The sequence below is a fragment of the Chiloscyllium plagiosum genome, unplaced genomic scaffold (assembly GCF_037043375.1).
Source record: "Chiloscyllium plagiosum isolate Xiang-an unplaced genomic scaffold, Cpla_swu_hap1 HiC_scaffold_27, whole genome shotgun sequence".
NCBI classification, from domain to species: Eukaryota; Metazoa; Chordata; class Chondrichthyes; order Orectolobiformes; family Hemiscylliidae; genus Chiloscyllium; species Chiloscyllium plagiosum.
The window spans coordinates 65,181,024-65,204,123 of record NW_028270165.1 but is presented as its reverse complement, the minus strand read 5'-3'; the positions used below and the strand labels follow the sequence as shown (position 1 = coordinate 65,204,123).

At 41.2% G+C, this 23,100-nt stretch overlaps 1 protein-coding gene across 1 annotated transcript in view; it reads right to left on the bottom strand.

Annotated features, from left to right (window-relative positions):
• Positions 1–21,784, bottom strand: part of LOC148144488 (scavenger receptor cysteine-rich type 1 protein M130-like) — a 39,297-nt gene extending 17,513 nt beyond the window's left edge. The window contains exons 1-7 of the mRNA XM_087975345.1: positions 21,654–21,784; positions 14,676–14,767; positions 7,050–7,082; positions 6,019–6,333; positions 5,137–5,451; positions 2,588–2,902; positions 939–1,256 (exon numbers count right to left, since the gene is read on the bottom strand). Coding sequence (XP_087831471.1) covers positions 939–1,256; positions 2,588–2,902; positions 5,137–5,451; positions 6,019–6,333; positions 7,050–7,082; positions 14,676–14,767; positions 21,654–21,784 — 1,519 coding nt within the window. The remainder of the gene's footprint in view (positions 1–938; positions 1,257–2,587; positions 2,903–5,136; positions 5,452–6,018; positions 6,334–7,049; positions 7,083–14,675; positions 14,768–21,653) is intronic.
• Positions 21,785–23,100: the final 1,316 nt, after the last annotated feature.

Here is a 23,100-nt window from a genome sequence, read left to right as displayed (position 1 = left end):
GCCACAGCATGACTTTAGAACTCTTGTATTCAGTGGCACGGATCAATGAATGTAAGAGTACCAATCACCTTCTTCACTGCACTGTCTCTCCTTGCCTCCATTTTCAATGCACTTGGAGTCTGCACACCGAGGTCTCATTGTCTGGCAACAATCCCCAGGACCTTAGCATTAAAAGTATAATTTGTGCACGTGTGTCAACTGTACTTTTGGGTTAAGAAACTGTAGTTAGATTCCTGATTAGATTAGATTTCTTAGAGTGTGGAAACAGGCCTTTCGGCCCAACAAGTCCACACCGACGCTCTGAAGAGCAACCCACCCACACTCATTCCCCTACATTTACCCCTTCACCTAACACTACAGGCAATTTAACATGGCTAATTCACCTATACTGCATATCTTTGGACTGTGAGAGGAAACCGGAGCACCCGGAGGAAACTCACGCAGAAACGGGGAAAATGTGCAAACTCCACTCAGACAGTTCCCTGAGGCGGGAATTGAACCCGGGTTTCTGGCGCTGTGAGGCAGCAGTGCTATCCACTGTCCCAGCCTGCCGCCCTTCAGATTAGATTAGATAAGATTAGATTCCCTATATTATGGAAAGTGGTCCTTTGGACCAACCAGTCCACACCGACCCTGCGACGTTTAACCCACCCAGACCCATTTCCCTCTGACTAATGCAAATACTACTCTGCGCAATTTAGCATAGCCAATTCACCTGACCTGCCACGTAATGCTTGTATCTCACAACAAAATGGTGTCAATTTCTCATATTCATCCATCCGCACCCGCCGCCCACCTCAGATCTGCTGATATCCGAGCGATGAATAAATGGTTTGAGTGACACGGACAAGCAAGTAGTGTACATTCTCAATTTACTCAGCAGATGAATATTTAGCTTGATATATCTGAGCTGGTTTAAATGTGAAGAGTCTACTTACCTGAACAGAGGACCCCTACGCTACTGCCTTCGATGTCAGACGAATTCAATGTGTTGGAGATCCTGCAGTCCTGGAGCTGTGATTCATGTCCATGACATTGGACAACATGTACCCACGAATCACCATCACTCTCCCCGTACTTTGAAGAATTATATATTTCTAAGGCATAACCGCATCCCAGCTGTCTGCAGACAACGTTGGCATCATTCTGATCCCACACGGTGTCATGCACCCCGCCCCAGCTTCCATGAGAGTAAACTTCAACTCGGCCATCACAGCGGCTTTCTCCATTCACTAATCTTAGCGCCCAATTTTCATCTGTAAAATAAGAGTTACTGAGAACAGCGATTGAAATGAACACAGATATTCGAGAACTGACAATCACAGGAAAATGTATGATTTGCAATCATAAAGATATTTTGTCCATTTACTTTTTCAAATACTTTCATCATGTCATTACATTTCTTCTGTCAACAAAATTGAGAGGGGCGTGGAAATGAAAGTGCTGCTATTCTGGCTTTCTTTGAAAATAAAGTCTCGTCTTTAGCGAGCGGCCTCATCCATTCAGGCCGACTGTCAGTGTGCAGATGCTACTCGTAGGCTTTGACCATTTATATGTTGCCACTACTCTCATGGTTGACGGCAGAGCATGTTGCACTGAGCAAATGACCCGCAACATGACTGAGACAACGGTCAAGAAGATAATGGAAATTGAGGAACAAGTCTGTTTGAGAATTATGACATTCAAAACACTTATGAAAATTTGGGATAGCACATAAATTTTAAAACGTGATGCTGTCACTCACTAACGTAACTGCCAATATTCTCCATTTTCTTTTGAAAATTGTCTCCACGCTATGGATACATCAAAATCTTTTATTAGAAGGTATGAATACATCTGAGTTCTGCGGCGACATTTGTGCAGATTCTGATATTCCCTGCCAGGAGTTGAGGGCAGAATGTCATGTCGTAAAAATGTTGACACGTGTAATTCAGATGCTTTATGCATTCTTTGGGGGAATGTTGGAAAATGTATGCTCTGGAATTGGAGCCCAGTTTCAGCTCGTGAACAGGGAAACTATGAAGAAATATTGAAAACAAAACTCATGCAGCCCCTAATGTTTGTCAGGAAATCAAATCTGGTTTCCACATTTGATCTGCCCGACAAGGTCTTCAGGCTCATAAAAGAGTCACAAAATTATAACTAAAGGCCTGTAAACCAACTTAGTTAAAATGAAACCAGGCATCAGCACAAATCCTGGCCTCACCAGTCACATCTCCGTTCCCTGATAGACTAAGTATCAGAATAATAATCATTCAAATGTTCGTGAAATATTCCAAAGCTAACAGTCAAACGATCATCAATTCTCCTAACAACTCATCTGGCTAATACTTTTCCTTATGGAAGGACATCTGCTGGTCTAACCTTAACTGACTGACATATGACTGCGGATTATTAACCATATAGTTGAAAGGTAATGACTTCCTGAAGTTAACTAGTGCACCAGTTAAACTGATATTAATCAGAAAAGGCCGACAGGCCATGGACTCAACAATGACATTCAATTAAGGTATAAATAAAATAATTCCAAACTTTAAGTACACAGAAACACTGTTTAGCAAAAGAACAATTGCTGTAAAGGACACACCCGAGCAGATGACATTGGCCATATTTCCATGTAAACAGTTGAAGCTTTCCCCATGTGAAACTGGACAATTCCACAATCGTCGCTCGTTTCCATGGCATTCATAGTTTTCCTTCCACACTGGTCGGGCTCCCCTCCCAAATCGAGCATCTCTCGGGATCGACTTTACAGTCCCGCAAAAAAGGTGTTCACAGACCACATTGGCGTCTTGTAAGTCAAAGTAAACACCGCACAGCGTTCCCCACTGCTCTCCATGCAGGACCTCCACTCGCCCAGAGCACCTGTTCTCCCCACCAACCAATCGGGGACCATTGTTTCCTGTTTTGGATCAAATAAAGAAACAAACGTTTGCAAATATCCACGCACTTGTTCAAGATTCAAAAGAGAAAATAAATCGAATCTCATCCTCCATTGCCCAATACAACACATGACAGTTACAATGTCTTCAAAATAATTACGATTATTTCATGAAACTCTTTCCACTATTCCCATTTAAAGGGTATCCCAAGATAGTGATTATGATCATTTACCTCAGTCCTGGAAAACCTATGAAACGAGGGTGTAAAGGTTGACTTGATGCAGTCCATAGTTTGATAACAGCAGTGTACTTTTGGTCCCGATTGCTCGTGCAGGTTAGATTGACTTTTGCAATCATGCAGTAATGCTTAACTCAATTTACTGATGAATACGTGGCTGCATTCTTGTTAGAGAGATGTGGTTGATGGTGATTTAACCTGATGGTCACTATTCATCAGCCGAGGGTTGAGCTCAGAAGGTGAGGACCATCATGGCAACTTCAGATTGTGGGGGTAATGAACCAACGCTGATGGCATTACCTTATATCAAAGACCAGTCATTCAGCCCACTGAGGTAGCCGATTCCATCAGGGTGTTACAATACAGTGCAGCTAACGAGGCGAATGTATTAAATAATTATTTTTGAAGGCAATTTCTGAAACATGGGCAAAAAATGAGTTTACAAGTTTGACGCAATTGAGATAATTACAATGTTAGAAGTTTTTTTGTACAGTAAGATGTTGAGCGTCCAGGTGACCAAATCATGACCAGTGCATCAGATACTGGCTGCAATATGCAGTTTCAATAATATTAACCTTTATTCTTCCATCGAACCTACAGTAATGAAATCAATTATAACCTGTGAAAGTGTACCGTTTGGTAGAATGTGACATGGACTTCCCCGAATTTGCATTGCGATGCAGAGTAACACTTCAAAATTAGCCCCTGGTACCATGCATCAATGTTTTCAAACCATTATTCATGACATCTCCCAATTTCAGTAGAGCATGCAAAGAGAGCAGAACAGATAAGTAAGTCACAGATGAAACTTTAAGCAAAGAAGTTTGAGGCAGTATATTTTGGCAGCCTGGAAAATGACTTACAACGTGCATTTAGATGTTTTCACCTTTTCCCTCTTCATGTTGTGAATAAGTGCACTTTGACAGAAGTGCTGGAGCTTCAAAAGCTGACATACATCAAGTTGACAGAATACTTGGTAGAGGAGTCAGCAATGCAACTTAAACTTAAATTTAAGAATAGAAGCATTTAGGGCAGAAAGAGAGAAATAATTCCTTTGCGTTTGGGAAGATAGGAAAACATTGTTTATAATTATGTGGAACACATAATTGACAAAGTGTGTCCTGGCTCTTGAGGAGATGCATACTCGAAGAGATACGCGAACAGGCTTCTATTTTCGACTAATGTGTATTGTACAGGTTATGGATTGTATTGAAGCAATGAAGCTGGAACTGATAGAGGTGTACGAGAATATTACTTGATGAACAAAGCAGCAAACGAAAGAAATTACGGGACCTGCCAATTGATCATCGAAAGAGTAACAGGCAATAATGTTACAATTTGGGACAAAAGGTGCACAGTTTTACATATTGGAATGTAGTGAATCAGACTGTTGACAAAGTGCATATACCATGCAAAATACAACGTGTTACGAAGGCAAGATAAATTTACAGCAACGTAAAAGTTCTGAGATTGAGAAGGGTCGCAAGGAAGGGACAGAACGGTGAATTAATTACCATGATAATATCTATCAGCCAACGAGTGTTTGTGAGCTGGAACTTCTTGCTGAAAAAGTTGTTGTCAAGAGTGATCTTCAATGATGTCATACAGTCTGTTTGTATTGTTAAAAATATAATCGGGTCAGGGAGATTCAGAAAATAAACAATTGTCTTGTCATAATTTTAATTGTCTGAGGTTCACGTCAATGTATCTGTATCGACCAACGATTCACATTATCCTCCATGAGCGACGTTTAGTCAACGTCGACGCTAAACTGTATTGACTGTGGACAGTTGAAGAAATGTCTTTCCCAATCCAAACGCAAACGTTTTAAAATGTTTAAATTTTCAATAATTTCGTGTATATTTTACCTCATCACTCTTGTGCCAGGGAACATGAGAATCTTGAGGATTAGTTGTGATGTGTCACGGTCAAAGCAATGTCAGGAATGCCAGCGACATTACTCTTACACACATGAAGCGGAAATGTGTCTTTTTCATTCGGTTAGCTTGTACTCACCAGAACATATCAGGGTGACATTGTTGTGTCCAGTGCAATCCTGATGCGTGGTTGAAGACTGAGGGCACTTCCCCAGCTGAGTCTCATTGCCCGTACATTGAAACACCTCAGTAGCCGTGAGGACAGCACTGCCTCCAGAATGCATCGAGCTTGAAACAGACACTGCGACTCCACAATGAAGCTGTGCACAGGCAACATTGGCGGTTTTCAAATCCCATTCAAGCCCACACATTGTTTTCCAGGTGTCACCGAACTGAACCTCCAGTCTTCCAAAGCATTGGGAATTTTGAGGTACCAACCTCGGAGCTCTGTGATCTGAGATTTTTTTTAAAAAGCGCAGAATCAGAGCAATTTATAGCAACAGCGACTTAGATTATTTTCTGATAAACATTAATGTGATTAATTTTAGGTCTGGTACATCTGGAAATAAATTGTTCCTGCAATCAGTTTGCTGCCCTGTCGATCTCATTCATGTTCACCCACAACCCCGACCCTCAGCTAATCTGACAGAAAGCGACTTTCAATCTAGAGATAAATGGCACAAAGTGATTCTGCCAGTCAACTCAATGTCGAACGTCAGTATGCATTGGGTTGTAAATGTGATAATTCCTGCAGCGCAGTTCTCTCAATGTGGCTTCAAATGACCTCACAATCGACACCTATCCTGCCCCTTCACCGGATTGGAAACGGTAACAGGAATTCACCTCTCTCATTGTCTTCAAATATTCACAAATTGCATTGTAACACCGAATAAATTGGGGGTTTTGTTAGTATCATGCTAATAATATTTGGATAGTTGTCGTTGTGTTATCGTATCCCTTTCTGGTTCCAGACAGCACTGACTAGTGATAAACCTACACAGAAATGGCAATAGATTTTTACCTGAACAGACGACACCAGCATCATTGCCGTGTGAGTAGCTGTAGTGACGCCATTCCTCTGATTGACACTCCTTCAGAGCGCGCTCGGTCCCGCTGCACTCAACATCCAAGGTCACAATGGGTCCGGATCCTTGTCCAAAGTGAGCCCCGCCCGGGGCAGAGACCGCGGTCCCACAGTCCAGCTCCCGACACACAACAGCAGCATCTGGCAGGTCCCATTTATAATCAAGCACAGTTCCCCACTGCCCCTTGTAGTGAATCTCCACTCGGCCAGCGCAAGGACTGCCCCCATTCTCAAGTCTCAGCCTCACTGTCTCTGTAAATATAGAAGTGGTCACCAACGTGAACACTGCTTAATTGTAAAATATCGAATCATCGCCTGCATTCCCGGCTCACAACGCAACGGGAGTGAGGGCATGGCAAAAATGCAGGCTATCGCAATATAACCCAGGATACGTAATGTGGATGGAGAAGGGCGAATGGTCATTTGAAAAAAAATGATGCCGACTCAGAGAGCGAGGGTCAGAGATCAATTTCTATGGAAACATATCCATAAACTGGCCAACATGAGAAGATTTTTATTTCTCATTCATGGGATGTGGGCACGCTGAATAGCGAGAAAAACACACTGATCCGCCCTGCGAACATCTGAAAATGAAACAGCATTTCGGTCTCCCAGGGCCAGAATTATTGTGGGATGTCCAGTCATGTGAGCATGATGTCACTGCTCAATTGTGAGTGAAATAATTTATATAAATTTCCGACAGCAGCACTGCGTGTGTTGGTGCATCTTCACAGTATCTCCATGTGTTGTCTCTCTATCTGAGAACGGCAGTGTGCGGAGGAACTGAGTTTTCACACTCTGCTCCCCTGAAATAAGAAACCTTCAGGAATAATGCATCCCCATTAGTTATGAACACACAGCTGTTCAACTTGCACATTAAGGCAGGGAGATCATCAGCACAAGTTAGTGTTTGAACGGAATCATCAGAATACAGGTTTTGCCTCTATATGAAAAAAAAGTGCAATTACCTTTACTCTCGGCCTGAGTGTCCACACGTCTGCCTGAAATAGGGGGATGAAAATTAAAGTGTTACAATTCAATTTAACACGTAGAAATAAATTAAACAAATGCAACAAATGCGGGCAATAATTATCGCTAGTTTGCCAAATAATCCTATTTTACACAGAGGATTGTGTTAGTAGGGAATTAGCTGCGAGTGGAAGTGATTGAGGTGGGAACATTAATAACGTGTAAAAGAGGTTCGGACAATCACATGGATAGGGACAGTTGATAAGGATATGAGTCAAGTGCAGAGAAATAGGTTTTGTGTGGATTGACATTTTGGTTGACATGGAACAGTTTGGGGCAAAGGGTCTGTCTCCGTGCTATGACTCTATATGATATCTGGAAATTTCATATCCTCATTTCATGCAATGCTGATAAAAGCAGGAAATACAATTACTGCAATTATCAATTATTGTCTGTTTTCTTCTAAAGTTAACCGAATTGTTTCCACACAGAGACACACGCTGCCAAATCTCTGACTGGTCTACTCGTCACTTGTTTTGAATCTCAGAATAATTTCCTTAAAACTTTCAAGCAATCAGACAACACGGGTCATCTGTCCATGTGCTAATAGATGGTCGCTCACTGTGATTTAATCAATGCCTGCTGTACAACCTCTCTCATGACCTGCATTCACCGACTTGACTGATCGTTCACCTCTTTATCATTCGTATGCAATATCCTTACAATGTAATGCTAAATCCTTATTGTTTTTTAATGTAATTTGGTTGCAGAAAATGAACAGGAAAAATTTAAAACAATCTCTTGCAGGTTGGCCCGTTCATCAGAAGTTTGATGTTCCTTACTAACTGGAGAGTTTTGGAAAACAACAATTCCGGATCAGATCAGTGACACCATTGTGAACTCTCTCACTGATGGGAGAACTGATGCAAACTAAATCTACTGAAAGACTTTTCGTCGCGATTTCAGACAGATGTAACTATGGAATAAACTTGTCTGGTTTTGAACACGTATGTTGTCCTTTTGAACTACTTTTGAGAACATTTGCTGTCTCACATGAAACACTACAGAGGACATAACTTTCAGCGTTGAATCAAGTGACAGTCGGTACAATTAGTGTCCTACACTTTTCACACCGATAAAAGAACATAAGAACTCGGAGCAAGAGTGGGCCATCTGGCCCATCATGGCTGCGCCACCATTCAATGAGATCCTTTCGAGGATTCAGTTAGACTTACCCGCCTATCCTCCACAGCCCATAATTCCTGTGCTGTTCAATAATCTATGTATCTTTGTTTTAAATGCATTCAACAACAAGGTAGCCTCAACTCCTTCACTAGGCAGTGAATTCCACAGATTCACAACAGAATTGGTGAAAAAGTTTCCTCAGTCTGAAATCTCATTCTCCCTATTTTAAGGCGACTTTCCCGGGTTCTAGTTTGACCCGCCAGTGGAATAAACCTCCACTCTGCTATCAAATCTACTCCCTTCGTAATTGTATAAGTTTCATTAGGATTCACCACTCATTCTTCTAAATTCCAATGAACGTAGTCCTCGTCTTCTCAAGCTCTCCTCACAGGCCAAACCTCTCTTCTCCAGAATCAATGCTGTGAACCTTCTCCGCTATCTCTCTAGTGCCAGTATATTCCTTCTCTAACACTGAATACAGCCTACTTCAAACTGAATCGCTGTATTGAGAAAGAAGTCAATTTGTTTTCAGTCTGCTTCAGCCGGACATGAGGGACATGAACGTCACTTCTTAACTGTAGTGTTTATTTAGATTTCAATAAATAGTCATTATTTGACTGATATTTTGTAATTTAACTAAATGTCAATCAAGGCAGGGAATATAAAGAAACAAAATTATTGACAGCAGCAACAATGCAGAATACCTGCCCTTTTTGAACGCGAATTAAAACTGAACACATGTTAATTACTAAATTTAGAAACTAAACAATGCATTCACCTTCCGTTTGAAAGGACTTTACTCATTCATTTTTAAAAAAAAAAGATCAATTAGACTTTACGGTCTACCCGAGTAGTAGAATTATGTCGAGAATAAAGAATTCATGTCTTCGTAAAATTGAAAACAATGAGTTGAACATGGGAGCCTGGAAGTGATCCTTGTATTTCTTCTTGTCTAATATCGAATTTATAAAAGAGTAATAATGGATTAAGAAGTCCGCTATCCATTACTTCTGCAGGAGGTGAATATTGAAGTGGTTTATGCAACTTACAATTTCATATTTCATGCACTTCCTTAATTGTTCAACAAAGATCTACAAAACATAATGATGGAGCCGTTCACCATCTCGTGCTTTGTTATCTGATCCAAGAATGTTGTTACTTCTAGATTAGTAAATATGAGATTAAGCAATCCAATTTGTCTCACTGTTTCACAAATTGAGAAGATTCAAAGCGCGAGATGAAACAAAATAGTGTACAAGTGATGCAGACCCAGAGTAAAATTACTTCTCTTTCAAATCTATTGTCTCATCTTAGGAGCGACTGAGACTGTTGATCTCGAAGGTACACAAAACTAAACTCAGAAATCTTTATTTCAATGGTTCTGAGCAACCTCTGGAAATTTATTTTTGCATAGGTCCCCAATCAGGTCTCCTTCAAATGCATTTAATTAAATTATATGCAACAGCGTCAGGACTTCTGCCTCTGGTCGTCAAAACTCACAACATAAACCATTTCACAAATTAAGCCAAAGCAATTGAGACACCAGGCTGCTGGCAGAAAAGAAAAGTGCATATGGAAAATCTGAAACAAATATGAAGAATGCTGGAGGAACGCAACACATGCGGAGAGAGGAACAGTGTTAAAGTTGCGACTCTGTTGGGACTCCTTATTTTCTATCCTTCTGTTCTGAGTGATCATATCAGACTCGAAACATTATCTGTGTTTCACTCTTCATTAATGTTGACAGATCTCCTGAGTTTATACAAAATTTTCCAAGTTTCTTTAAGGTATGAAGCTGTTATGCATACTGCGCAAAGTTCATGTTAATAAATGTATGATCAACCTCCTTTCTTCATATATCAGCTAATAAAATAATGTTGAAAGTATTCACACATATAGAATGTGAAACCAAGTCTGAACGAATTCAACAGTGTTGATATGCATGTCTTTTTTTATCTTCTGCCATATACCTTAGGACAAAACAGACAGCAACTATACTTTAAAGGAGATAATACCAGTTTAATCTTCTGGATATAAAATGCAATCCACTCTCAGTGTCACTGTACCCATTATATGGGTCTAAATGGATTGACCAAATGCAGCACGTCAATAAAATCTAGGCACACTAGTTACTCTAACCCAACATTTCGATCTCGAGAGACTGAGTTAACCTCTGCCATCAGCTTTATGGAAATAACCCACAACATGCCGACGTAAGCACGTAATTTATTAATATACATGGAAATATATCGGAGAGCCAACGGGAGAAGAATGAGAAAAAAGGCTTCAATACCTTGGATAATTCATGATGCTGGATAAGTAGGAGTAAATTTGCCAGAGAATGAGAAGCCGAACTTACCACAAAGCAATTCACCTCCGTGTACATGAACTCTCTTAACATACTACGCCATAACATTTACAGAATCTCGTGTAACTTAGACACCCTACAGTGTGGAAACAGGCCAAATGGCCCAACATGTCCAAGCTAACCCTCCGAAGAGTAACCCAACCAGACCCATTCCCCTCTGATGAATTCACCGAGCGCAGTGTGGGCAACGTGGCATGGTCTGCACATCATTGGACTGTGGGAGGAAACCGGAGCACCTGGATACACAGGGACAATGCATAAACAGGGACAATGTGTAAACTCCACTCAGACATCGTCGGAGACTGGAAACAACTCAGCCACCATGCCGCTCCATATAATGATCTGAACTGGGATGTCCATCCTTTCACTACCAGTCAAGAACAGGAGCCAGATTTACAGCATTATTCACTTTCTGACTCCTCAAGAGTAATAATTGTGAGCAATATACAAGCCAGCGCTATGAACAGACATTCTCTACTTACATTGCTGCAATAAACTGTAACACACTTTCAAAAGCTGGAAGGCACTTGGCACAAAGAAATCGGCTTCACTTACAACCCTTCCATTAGCTGAAGAACTTAAAGCATTCACCACCAAGATTCAGCCACCAAAGTTGCGCCATCAATGTTAACTGCAACAACTCAGCTAAACTCCTTCCCACAACCGAACAAAACTGCAGCCACACTACCGAACAAGGTGCACAGATAATTAAAAGCACCGGCACCTGCAAATTCCCATCCTGATTGGGATGGCGACATTGTTCCTTCACTGATATTTGGTCAAGATCTGCAATTCTCTCCTCACATATGATGATGTTCCGAGCCTCAATTAATGCAGTGGACCATGAGATCAGGTGACCGCCACCTGGTTGGATTTTCTGTAACATTGACCAAACCAGACATTCCCACAGTTTTCAACAAATAGAAAAAGTGTCGTGAAATAAATATCCTAATAATGGTTTTCACCTCTCCCATTTGTCACTAAGAATGAAGTTGGAAAAGGATTTATTTTGGATATTTCATTTTTTAAAGGCTTGCGTGATGAAAATTACGACGTTAAACAATATTGAGGTAAACATGTTAATTCCACATCAAATAGTGGAAAATATCTTGAATGCGGTGAACGTGAATTTAGTAACATATGTAAAAATCACAACTCCAGATTACAGTCGAGCCAGTTTATTTGGAAGCACTAGCTTGTGGAGTGCCGCTCCTCTATCAGCACAACGACATGATGAAGGAGCAGCGCTCTGAAGGGTAGTGCTTCCAAATAAACCCCGTTGGACTCTAACATGATGTTGTGTGATTTTTAACTTTGTCCACCCCAAACCAACACTGGCTCCTCCACATTAAAGTAACCTCGGTCCACAAATAATATCACAAAACGGTCAGGCAGACCATAGGTATAATCTGAGAGTATCATCCCTTTGTGCATGAGTTTAATTAATGGTGACATAGTGCTGACTGGTGTTTTACTGACACCATATTCACTGTTAGCACAGAGTCTGGTGCACCCAAATGTAACAGACAACCGTTACAGCTGGTCAGATTTTGTTGAGAAGATTGAGATTGCTTTCTTCTTGGCTTGCCTTCAGTGATAACACCGTTAGCAAAACAAAAAATCAAAACAAGATTAGACGCCTAAACTACCTCCATATTTCTATTCAGATCATGTTGAAAAGTAAGTCCAGTACAACTGTCATCAGAGAATGGGTACAACTCTCACCGGAGAATAGGAGATATGTGTAAAGTGAGTTCAAGTTTTCGACGAGCTAACTCTGCCAACAAAATGATATTACTGTAAGCCCTGCCTCAATTTGCAGCTCTCTTGCCTCGACACAGAAAGGTAATTGCTCAAACCCGTTTTAACCGGTTTGAGCATAAATTAGCGCTGAAGGAGCAGTTGATGCACGTATCTTAGAGTCCTAGACACTCTGTGGGAAAAGAAGAGGATGAACCCTGTCGGGTTGTTCCCTCAGCAGACTGTCCAAGTCATTTGGCAGAATGCTTCATCACCAGAACGTTCTAACAAGCACGAAGACGTCGCTTGGCTTGTGGTGAGAACGGCACAAACTGCGAGATCCCTCATGTACACCTGGCCAGTTTGCGACTACCCACACTGCTCTCTAAGTGGATGCAGAGTTTGGAAGGGTGGCAGAGGACACGGGAAGTGACCGTAAAACATATCTTTCTGGAATTGCCCTTTGCAAACGATGTCTGGAGAAAGATGCTGTCAATCCTGTCGAGGATTTTCACAAGCAGCTCTTTGACTCAGGACACTGCTCTCCGATCAGTTGCCCATGATACACACCGACACTGAAACAAACATCAACTGCGCCTGGAAGAGCATCAACTCGCTGAAAGATGTTCTTTGGTTTGCATGAAACTCTTTGGTATTCCAGAGCAAGCGTTTGACCCCGACGGAGAGTTGCAGACTGGCACATTCCAAGGTGCAGGACTGTGTGTTTAGGAATGCATTAAATGTTGAGGCAGCTGCCGCCAAGGCAGTGGAGAAAGACCACTGTCTGAGGTCTTACTGCTGAAGGTATATGGGGGTCCGTTCAGTTATCAGACCCCTCGATGTCTCAAGTATATATAAATACAATCTTGTCCAAGTAAGACATGCCTTTAGTGTGTTGCTGGATAGAGTCAAATTCCAGTGTTTGTTTGTCCTTCAACCAGGACTGTACAGAAATAGGAGAGAATTAGGATTGTAGATGCTGAAGATCAAAGTCTAAAAGGGTGGTGGTGGAAAAGCACAACTGGCTGGGCAGAATCCGAAGAGCTGGAGAATCGACGTTTGAAGCATAAGATCTTTATCCTGATGAAGATTTTATGCTCGAAACGTCGAACCTCCTGTTCCTTGTATGCTGCCTTACCAGATCTGCTTTTCCAGCACCACAGTTTTTGACTACTGTACAGAAGTGACCTGTTTCAGTGACTAAGTATGCATGTAAAGGTATTTATATGAATAAAGTTTTTAAATGGAGACAGGAAAAAAGAAGACATCGTTCTTTAAAAATGTTTACAGTAATCCTACTGAAATTCTTCAACAACTTCACCAGTACAGGAAGAAGAGCTATTGATATTGCGCTGGCTAGTGGCAATCATTCAACTAAATTCACTGAATAACAAAACTGGTGAACAAAAGAAGGTCAAAGAACTGTGCATGTTGGAAATCAGAACCAAAGGAGAAATTGCTGGAAATACTTCGCAGATCTGGCAACATTTGCAGACAGAAAGCAGCGTGAATGTTTCGCTTTGGTTATTTGAAGATGACCAGTTGACTGTGCTCTTTATTAGAGCGACAATTCTAACAGATTTCATGGAATAAATTGCCTGCCAAGTTTCTAAAATCACAGAACTGTCTGAACAATAAAATATAACCAATTAGCACACAGCGCCTTTGTTCCACTGAGGATGCGAACGGCTAACTGCGCCCTTTATCACAGCAATGTTTCTTACACTTTCCTCGGAGGAACTTGTCTGTCACGTTTTCAAAATTGCCGAACTGTCTCAACAACAAAATGTACCAAATTGGCCCAGAGTTCCTTTGTTTCACTGACATTGTCAACGGCGCTATATAAATGCATCAGTGTCGAGAAAGTTTTCGAATGTAAAGAGAAGAAATACGAACTAAAATCAGTGGCACATCAAGCTCCGAGAAATGCAAAAATGTTCAGTTTCTGTTTTACATTCTCCCAAATATTGACGAATAAATTAGGTAGATATTGTTCACCAGGTTTCCCAACTACGCACACTGTTGAAGCAGCGATGGGCACTGTTTCCAAACACACCCGAATTGTCTGAGTAGGTTTTCAACTCTGAGCTGTACAAAAACTCCGAATAAATGCAAGATTGGGGGTTAATGGGGGTTGTGGTTGGGAAGCTCTGAAGCCTCAGAAACAGTTCCATAAAAAGTCAGAAAATAATGAAGACAAAATAGTTTTCATTCCCTATCATGCCAATATTTTATCTCGCATAGACTGATCATTATATTTTTGCCACATATATGTTGCCAATCATTGACCTATAAATGGTTGCGAAAATGTATTCAAGAGACTATAACTCACAGTTCAATAGCTGCAGAAGAAGTAAGTTCACGAGGGTTACAAACATCGTCCCAGCTGGTGGTTCCAGATCAAATCGGAATTTTAGCTGAATGCTGTTTCACAGATACTGAGCAGCAATTAACGTATCAACTAACTCCTCGATTTCTGTAACAGTTGGTTCCTTCACCACGACTTGTCCAGGGGCCCGTCTTTCTTTCCATCAACCAATAGATTTTAATGTGTGCCGAATATGAAGTAAACTCTGTCTTCTCCACCAATGAGAAATGATGTGACCATTAATGGGTACAATGAAACCGGGTTCCAAACATTAGTTCATCTTAACAGATCAATGACGTTTCAGATTTTGACTTGGAAGCGAGTCCCCACTCCGGAATCCATATCACAGAATCACACAACCACAGGAGGTTATTGGTCTCAGATTCATTGAAGATACTCTGCAACTCAGCATCTCCACGAGCAGCTGGAGAAAGAGCTCAATTTCCATTTCTTCAATTTACACTCTTCAGGACTAAAAATGCAGACTAACAACTTCAGAGCTGAACCTCTACCCTTCCTTTACATTACAAGTAACCCCTTTCCTCCCTTATATATTCCTGTCCTGTCGACATTGATCTCAGCACAGCAGACCCACATTAATCTAATTCCCCCAATCCTTAGCACCTATTCTGAGTCATAATTCTGTCTATTACTATAACTATCAGTCCGTTGTTTATCCTCTGAGCACACAGACCACCTGTTTCAGTCTCTTCTCCTCCCCGTCTGTGCACACTATTAAAAACTGTCATTATCCAGAATAATCACATTTGATTCAAAATATTAACTCGCTTTGTGTGTCCACAGATGCTGCTCAACTTGTTGTTTTCTTCAAATGTCGGTCTTGTTTCTTTATAAAATCAGCTTTCCGTTATTCTAAAAGTGTTAAACATTGAATTAACTTTTAGAAAGACTTTAAAAAGTCCCCAAAAACCTTATCTTACTTTTACTACAGTTCGTAATTTCTCTGTCTCTTCTGCAAACTTGTTCCCTCGTCTCCATCACTATACCTTCCAATATATAATTCATCAGTATCATTCGGTAGAATTTGTCCAACCCAGTTGCGAGAGGAAATAATTGTTTTCTTTTCCTCTTCCTTTGCAAAATCTGCTCAAATTTCAAATCATGTTGATTTCCCTCCTTGGATGGTCAGCTCTTATGGGACGGATAAAGTGCTATACAACAATGTTTCGCAATTATTCAAATTTGCCAAATATCAAATTTCCTCTTGATATGCCTCATCTTTCAAACTTGCAGGGCCTGACATCATGGCAACTGTGACTGTACATGTAGAGCATAGAACGTAGAATATCGAACATTACAGCGCAATACAGGCCCTTTTGGCCCTCATTGTTGCGCCAACTTGTGGAATCAATCCGAAGCCGACCTGTGGAATTAATCTATCCTACAGTCGTCCATTTTCATTCATATGTCTGTCTAATGACCATTAAAATGCCCTTAAAGTTGGCGGGTCTGCTACAGTTACAGGCAGTGCAGTCCACGCCACTACGACTCTCTGAGTAGACTAAGTTATACAAAAATGGAACAAGTTTGTCACTTCATCAGAGAAAGTGAGGACTGTAGATTATGGAGATCAGAGTCGAACAGTGTGGCGCTGGAATAGCACAGGAGGTCAGGCAGCATCCGAGGAGCTGAGGAATCGACGTTTCAGACTGAAGGCTTTCATTGGGAATTTGTGGAGCCTGATAAACTGCATTTGTAGGCACTAACTGAGACAGCAATAGATTTAGTACATGTTTTGGTTTGTCACAATGCAAAAGTTTCCAGATTCTGAAAAAGAAACAAGTCTGGAAGAACTGGAAAATATGCACTGTCTGTTCTAAATTCGAGGAAGGGAGAAACAGGGATGTACAGGCTGACGGATTAATTGCAATATTCTGATCATGGTAGTGTCCACCATAAACAATGTGATAACAAGCATCAATTTGGGCAGACAAAATTGAAACTATTTATGGAAGAGAAGTCGTGGTTTGAGAACTCCACAATATTTTGATGAGGTAACTGTTATTTTGAATATGGGAGAATCTGTCCATGTGGTATCGACGGATCTTTGAACACTTTTGATTAAATCGAGCGCAAGAGGTTGGTGTACAGAACTGAAGCCTGCGCTATCATATGTGACATAGTGGCTAGGACAGAGAATTGTCTCACAGAGAGAAAAAGTTGTGCATTTTCAGTGGAAGGAGGTGATAAACGGAGTGTATGGGAAATCGAAGGTGGGACATTAGCTATCTACAGCGCACTTCAACGATTTTGGATGAGGGGATCGAATGTGACTTTACGAGGTTTGCTGATCAGAACCATACAAACAGGCTTCAAGGCCTTCTGGACAAGTTGAGTCAAAGAGCAAATGCGTGAAAGATGCCGTCTAACTCGGATCAGTGTGAGGTTAACGACATTGGACAGAAAACAGGAGAGAATAGAACACCAGAGAGTAAAATAAATATTTAAAGGTATGTTAGTGATAATGAACAAAGAGAAACGGATGACCCGGTACCCTATTAACTAAAAACAAGGAAGCAAGTCCGAGACTGAAAGGTAAGTGCTAATTTGACCTTCTTTGAAAAACGGGTTCAGTCCAAGAACAAAGTTTTTTTTAAAAAAAACTGCTTCTACAGAACGTTGCAGAGACCGTTGAAGTATCATGTGCCATTTTGATCGCCTTGCCTGAGACATAGTGCATTGCATTGGAATAGTTGCAGTGAAATCCACCAGACTGATTTCTAGCATAGCAGATGTGTCCTGGAAGGAAACATTGTATTCATTGTGTCCACAATCATTGGTGAGGATCTCATTGAAACGCAAATAATTCTAACGGCCTTCACATGCAGGATGCAGGTTTGATGTTCATCTGGCTTATGGTATCGAGAAAAATGGGTCATGGTCTTGGGATACATGTTTGCCATTTCGTAGGGTTGCACAGAAATTTTGTCACTCAGGGAACTGTGAGTGGAATTCTCGAAAAGATTGGGATGTCATTGGTACATTCAAGAAAAAAAGCATCAGTTACCAACCAGCGTGAAAACTGTGGGAGTTAAAAGGTAAAGTTTGAACATAGAACGTAGAACAATACAGCGCAGACCAGGCCCTTTGGTCCTCGGTGTTGCGTCAACCGGTGAACTATTCTCAGTTCGTCCCCCAACACTATCACAAAATCATCCATGTGCTCATCTAAAGATTGTTTAAATCTCCGTAATGTTGCTGAGTTGACGACATTAGCAGGTAGGGCATTCCACGCCCTTACCACCCTCTGTGTAAAGAACCTGCCACTGGCATCTGTCTTAAACCTATCACCCCTCAATTAGTAGTTGACTCTTTCATTGCACTTTGTGGCATGTGGAGCAGCAAGAGGGGTAATTCAGATCTCCGAGTGTAAATAATTGTGGAATGGAATGCAGATCATGATCTGAACCTCAGACCATTTCCCTGAAACCAATTCTGTTTAAAATTCTATCACTGGATACGGGCAGCGCTGTCTCTGCCAGCATTTATTACCCATTGCATTTTCCCCCTTGAGAAATTCGTCATGAACTAGGTTCTTCAAATTTTGAACACGAAATGCTGAAGTTAGACTGACAATGGCGTGATGGAGGTATTTTCCAGGATTTTGACCCAACGACAAGGAAGAAATGTCGACATACTTCCAAGTCAGGATAATGAATGCCATAGTTGGGAACTTGTTCTGTTCCACATATCTGCCGGCCTTATTCTCTGGGTAGAGTTTGTAAACTGCTGTCTGAGGAGTCTTGGTGAATTTTTTCAATGTCTTTTGAAAATAGTGCACATTGCTGTTACTGAGTGATGGTAGTGGATGTTTGTGGATGTGGTCACAGTCACTTGGCTGCTTTGTTCTGGATGCTGTCAAGGTCATTGAGTTTTATTGGAGCTGCACCAAGTCCGGCATTTGTGGAGTATTCCATCACTATGTTTCTCGGTCCACAGACGCAGCGAGACACGCTGAGATTTGCAGCATTTTCGGTATTTGATTAAGAGCTAAGTTGCCCTGGTGGAACTCAGACTGGGAATCAGTGCGCAGTCTATTGCCATGTGGTACCTGTTTGACAGCATCGTTGATGACCCCTTCAATCACAAGACTGCTGACTGAGAGTAAACGGGTTTAGACAATATTTGGCCTGGTTGGATTTGTCCTGTGTTTCACACAGGAACACATGTGGCCCATTTCCCGCACTACCTTTGGACATGAAAAGTGCAGAGACATTGATATAAAGGTCATCATGTCAAATTATCCTTTTGCAGGTGACCACTCCTTACGGAAGTGTAGATCACAAAATACGTGAAACAAAATTGGATGATCACAGAATACAAAATGAAGTTGTGGAAGTGTGTGTGTTATTTTCTCTCCCTGATAGTCTTTGATCAATGTTATTACAACAGCAGCAGTGCTGTAACTCAGTTGTTTGTAATATACATAAGTGTTTTGAAAGAAACTGTAGGTGCTCAGATCAGTGACGTCCTGACCGTCACACTTATCATCAATACCGATTTAGAATCCACATCACTCCTTTACGACTATAAGGCCTGTCTCTGTCTTATGCTCTGCTCACTTCCACATCTCTTTCCCTTGAGCATCTCAGATGAACTGCACATAAATCAGCATTATCCAGCCCTCTTCAGAGGACTCGAAACATTAAAATCATATTTGTCCCAAGTTTCTGCAGTTCTTCTGTGTTCTTAATTCAGATTGCCAACACCATCAGAACCTTGATCGTGTTACCATGGTTTCGAAACTGGGTACAGTTTAGCGTTATTGACTACATTCATTCACGTTATCAACAATTTCCATTTTATCCTGTGCTGTTTTGAACTATTCATCTACAAGACAGCGCCTGAACCAGGTCTCACAGATGTCCTGCAAAATTTCACATCATATATGGGTTGTGTTGCGATACTGGGCAAATTGCCAATCATCTGAAGAAATCTGATCTTTCAGACAGAGAAGAAATGCCTGAACACGCATTTTGATATCATAAATGCCGGTCATTACCAACGAATTGATTGCATCGAAGAGCCGTAGCATATTGTTAGAAAACACGCAGAAACATATTTTACAGCAGATCATAATTTGGAATTTGTCAAGATTCATGGAAGGTTCAGTGTATGAAAAGGCAGCTTCTCAGTCTGCAGAACCACAGAACCGTCACTGCGCGTCTTGCCTTTCTGTTCAAACAACAGGAAACACCTGGTACCGTGGTAAATTCTGTGCACTAATGTTGTCGCCTCTTTCACCTTTAAAATAAAAAAATATCAGATGGAAAAAAAGCAGTAAATTCGGAATTAGAATATACACTCAACAGAATCTCATTGGATCTTCATCATAGAAGGGCACATCTCAGCTCCAGGCTCATGTCAACTGGGAATCTATAAATATGTTAACACCTTAAATCCTGAACGGTCGCACAAAATTTCTGTAATCTAGTTACTGGTAAACAAACGTGTAACAGAATGATTAAGCGTGACAGAAGCGATCAGTTTGAGATTCAATCAGTGCGAACAAACGTGAATTAGGATCAAAGACTGAGGCTACACGTTTGGAGACAGTCTGTCTGTCACAGAATCACTGAGTTGCAATAGCGTTAGAGACTGGGATGAGTTTGTTCGGCCAATCGTGTCTGAACTGGCTGTTCAAACACTTATGATTACCTAATGCCAGTATCCTGTCTTAATCGGATAATCTTGCAAATATTTGCTTCCATATTCATCTGATGCTGTGGCAAGTTTCAATCTGCATTCCCCAAGTTTCCAGGCAGTGCTTTCCATCTCCTGACGTCCATCTTCGCTGCTTTTGCAGATCTCGAAACTATTGTCGTCACCTGCTTGTCCCATTTGTTTTCGGGAATGCTTTCTCCCAATATACTCTGTCCAGATCTCTCGGGCAGGCAGGAGGAGATACGAAGCATGTGCAAGACTTAGAAATCATTACCATAGAGAAATGCAGAAGATATAAAGTTGCACTGAGTCGGAGCAGGGATAAAGCAATGGGAATTAGACAGAGAAAGACGTTGAGCACTGATGTCACAGAATTATATGATCACACCATAGAACATAGAACAGACATCCAAAGGAGCTGGGCTTTCTGCCCAATATGCTTGTGTCCACCATGATGCTGTTCTCAACTGATTCCATTTGCATGCATATGGTCTGCTTCTCTCTATCCTCTCCCTGTTCATTCAACTGTCTAAATACCATTGTTGATACCATAACTATTCATGCCACCTCCCATTGTAACACATTCCAGGTACTACTATCTTTGAGGTTAAAAACCTGCCTCGGACTTTTCCTTCCACCTTTCGGCCTCTCAACGTAAAATTGTGCCCACCAGTATTGTACATTTCCGCCCTACGGAGATTCTGATTATTCTCTTTGCCTCTCCCTCTCATAGTTTTAAATACTTCAGTAATCTCCCCCTCCGCCTCTGATGCTCAAACGGAATAATCCACGTTTGTCCAACATCTCCTTGTGGCTAATACATTCCAATCCACCAACATTCTGTGAAACATCTTCTGCATGCTCTCCAAAGCTTCCACCTGCGTGAACCCTTTGTCAATCAACGATATTCAGAGTCCGACCATTAACAGTGCAGTTTCCACTTGCATTTAATTTCCAAAAATGCATCACCATCTCTTGCCAGGTAAAACGCTATCCATTGTTTCTCCAACCAAATGTCTAACTGATCCATGACTTGTTGTGATTTTTGACACCCTTCCTTACTGTGCAGAATCAGTCAATTTTTGTGTCGTCTGCAAACTTAATAATGAAACCACCTATACTTTCATCCAAATTTTATACATGTGGTTAATCACCTGCAGACAGGGAAAACACGGTTCTGTAACATCCTGTGTTTTCAATGGTCAACTCAATTTTACACCAAACCTTCCATATCAGCATGGATTCCATATCACTTACTTTTCTGAAAAATCTACGATGAGGGATTTATCAAACACTTTACCAAAATCTTTGACCTTCGTTGACGTGATTTCCTCTTGCTTTTGAGCTCCCACGTCCATCAAATTACACTTATTGGGATCCAACTCCATCTGTTATTTCTCTGCTCAAATTTCCAAATGCTCCATAGCCTGCTGTATGCTTCGACAGACTTCCTCACTACCCACATCTCCGGTAATTGTCATGTTTTCTGGAAATTTACTCACCAGATCAGCTAAATGAATTTTACAAACAATGCAGGTCACAACAAGGATCGTTCTGCAAAGAGATATCTCACAGACCTCCAGTCAGAAAACAGATATCAAAGTTGTACTTTCTGTCTCCTCCGAACAAGCCAATTTTTGATTTATCTTACAAACTCACAACCATGGATCCCATGTGGTTTTATCTGCTAGACATACTGGAGATTATTCAATGCTTAAGTAAATCTTTACCGGCAACAACATCTACTCACTACCCTCATCAATTATCTTCATCACTTGCTCACAAAACTCAGTCAAATTTGTGAGTCACGGCATCCCACGTAAACCTGTGGCTACTATCTCGAATATGCGTTTTTTGTTTTACCAAATGTGAGCAAATCCCGTGCCTATGAATCTTCTACAAGCAGTTACCTACCATGGATGAAAGACACAGCTACATGTCATTCCCTGAATTAACAGCGTTGCTCTTTTTAACCAAAAGGAACACGTTGGCTATTCTCCAGTCTCCTGTCGCCTCTCTTGTGGCTAAAGACATACAACATATTCCTCCCTAAAATTCCCATCGTCCAACTCATTCTCCGTTGTGGATACGGATGCGATATATTCCCTGAGGACCTGACTCCCTTCCTCTAGCTTTCGTCATAAATTCCTTCCTTTGTCCTTGAGTCTGTTCACACTGAACAATTGCTCTTTATGCAACAATAACATCGCCCTGATCCTACTGGCCAACATTTTATAGTCTGTTTTAGCACTGATAATTCATCTGTTAATTTTTTTTTTGCTTCCTTCAAACCTCTCAAGGGTCTTGTTTGATTTCAATTTTCTAAACACTTGCTTCCTTTTCTCATTCTGACTAAACTTTTGATATCTCCTCTCATTAAGAGAGGGGGTCGGTGGGGAACTTGCAGGGATTGTTGTTTTCCCATGTGCTGCCCCTTATCCTTCAAGACCCCTCCAAGTCGCACGCCTTACCTTCTTATGGACGTAACTACGGACAGCATGATAAATGTCGAGAGTGTGGTGCTGGAAAGGCACAGCAGGTCAGGCAGCATGCTGGGCCCAGCCAAAGACACATCAGGTCCAGTGAATGAATTAACAATAAAACAAATCCATTCTATTTTTTTAAATACACGGCCTGGGTAATTTACACTTCTCCAGTCCTCTGACAACGCTCTCGTATCTGAAACGTGTCACATTGACTCCCC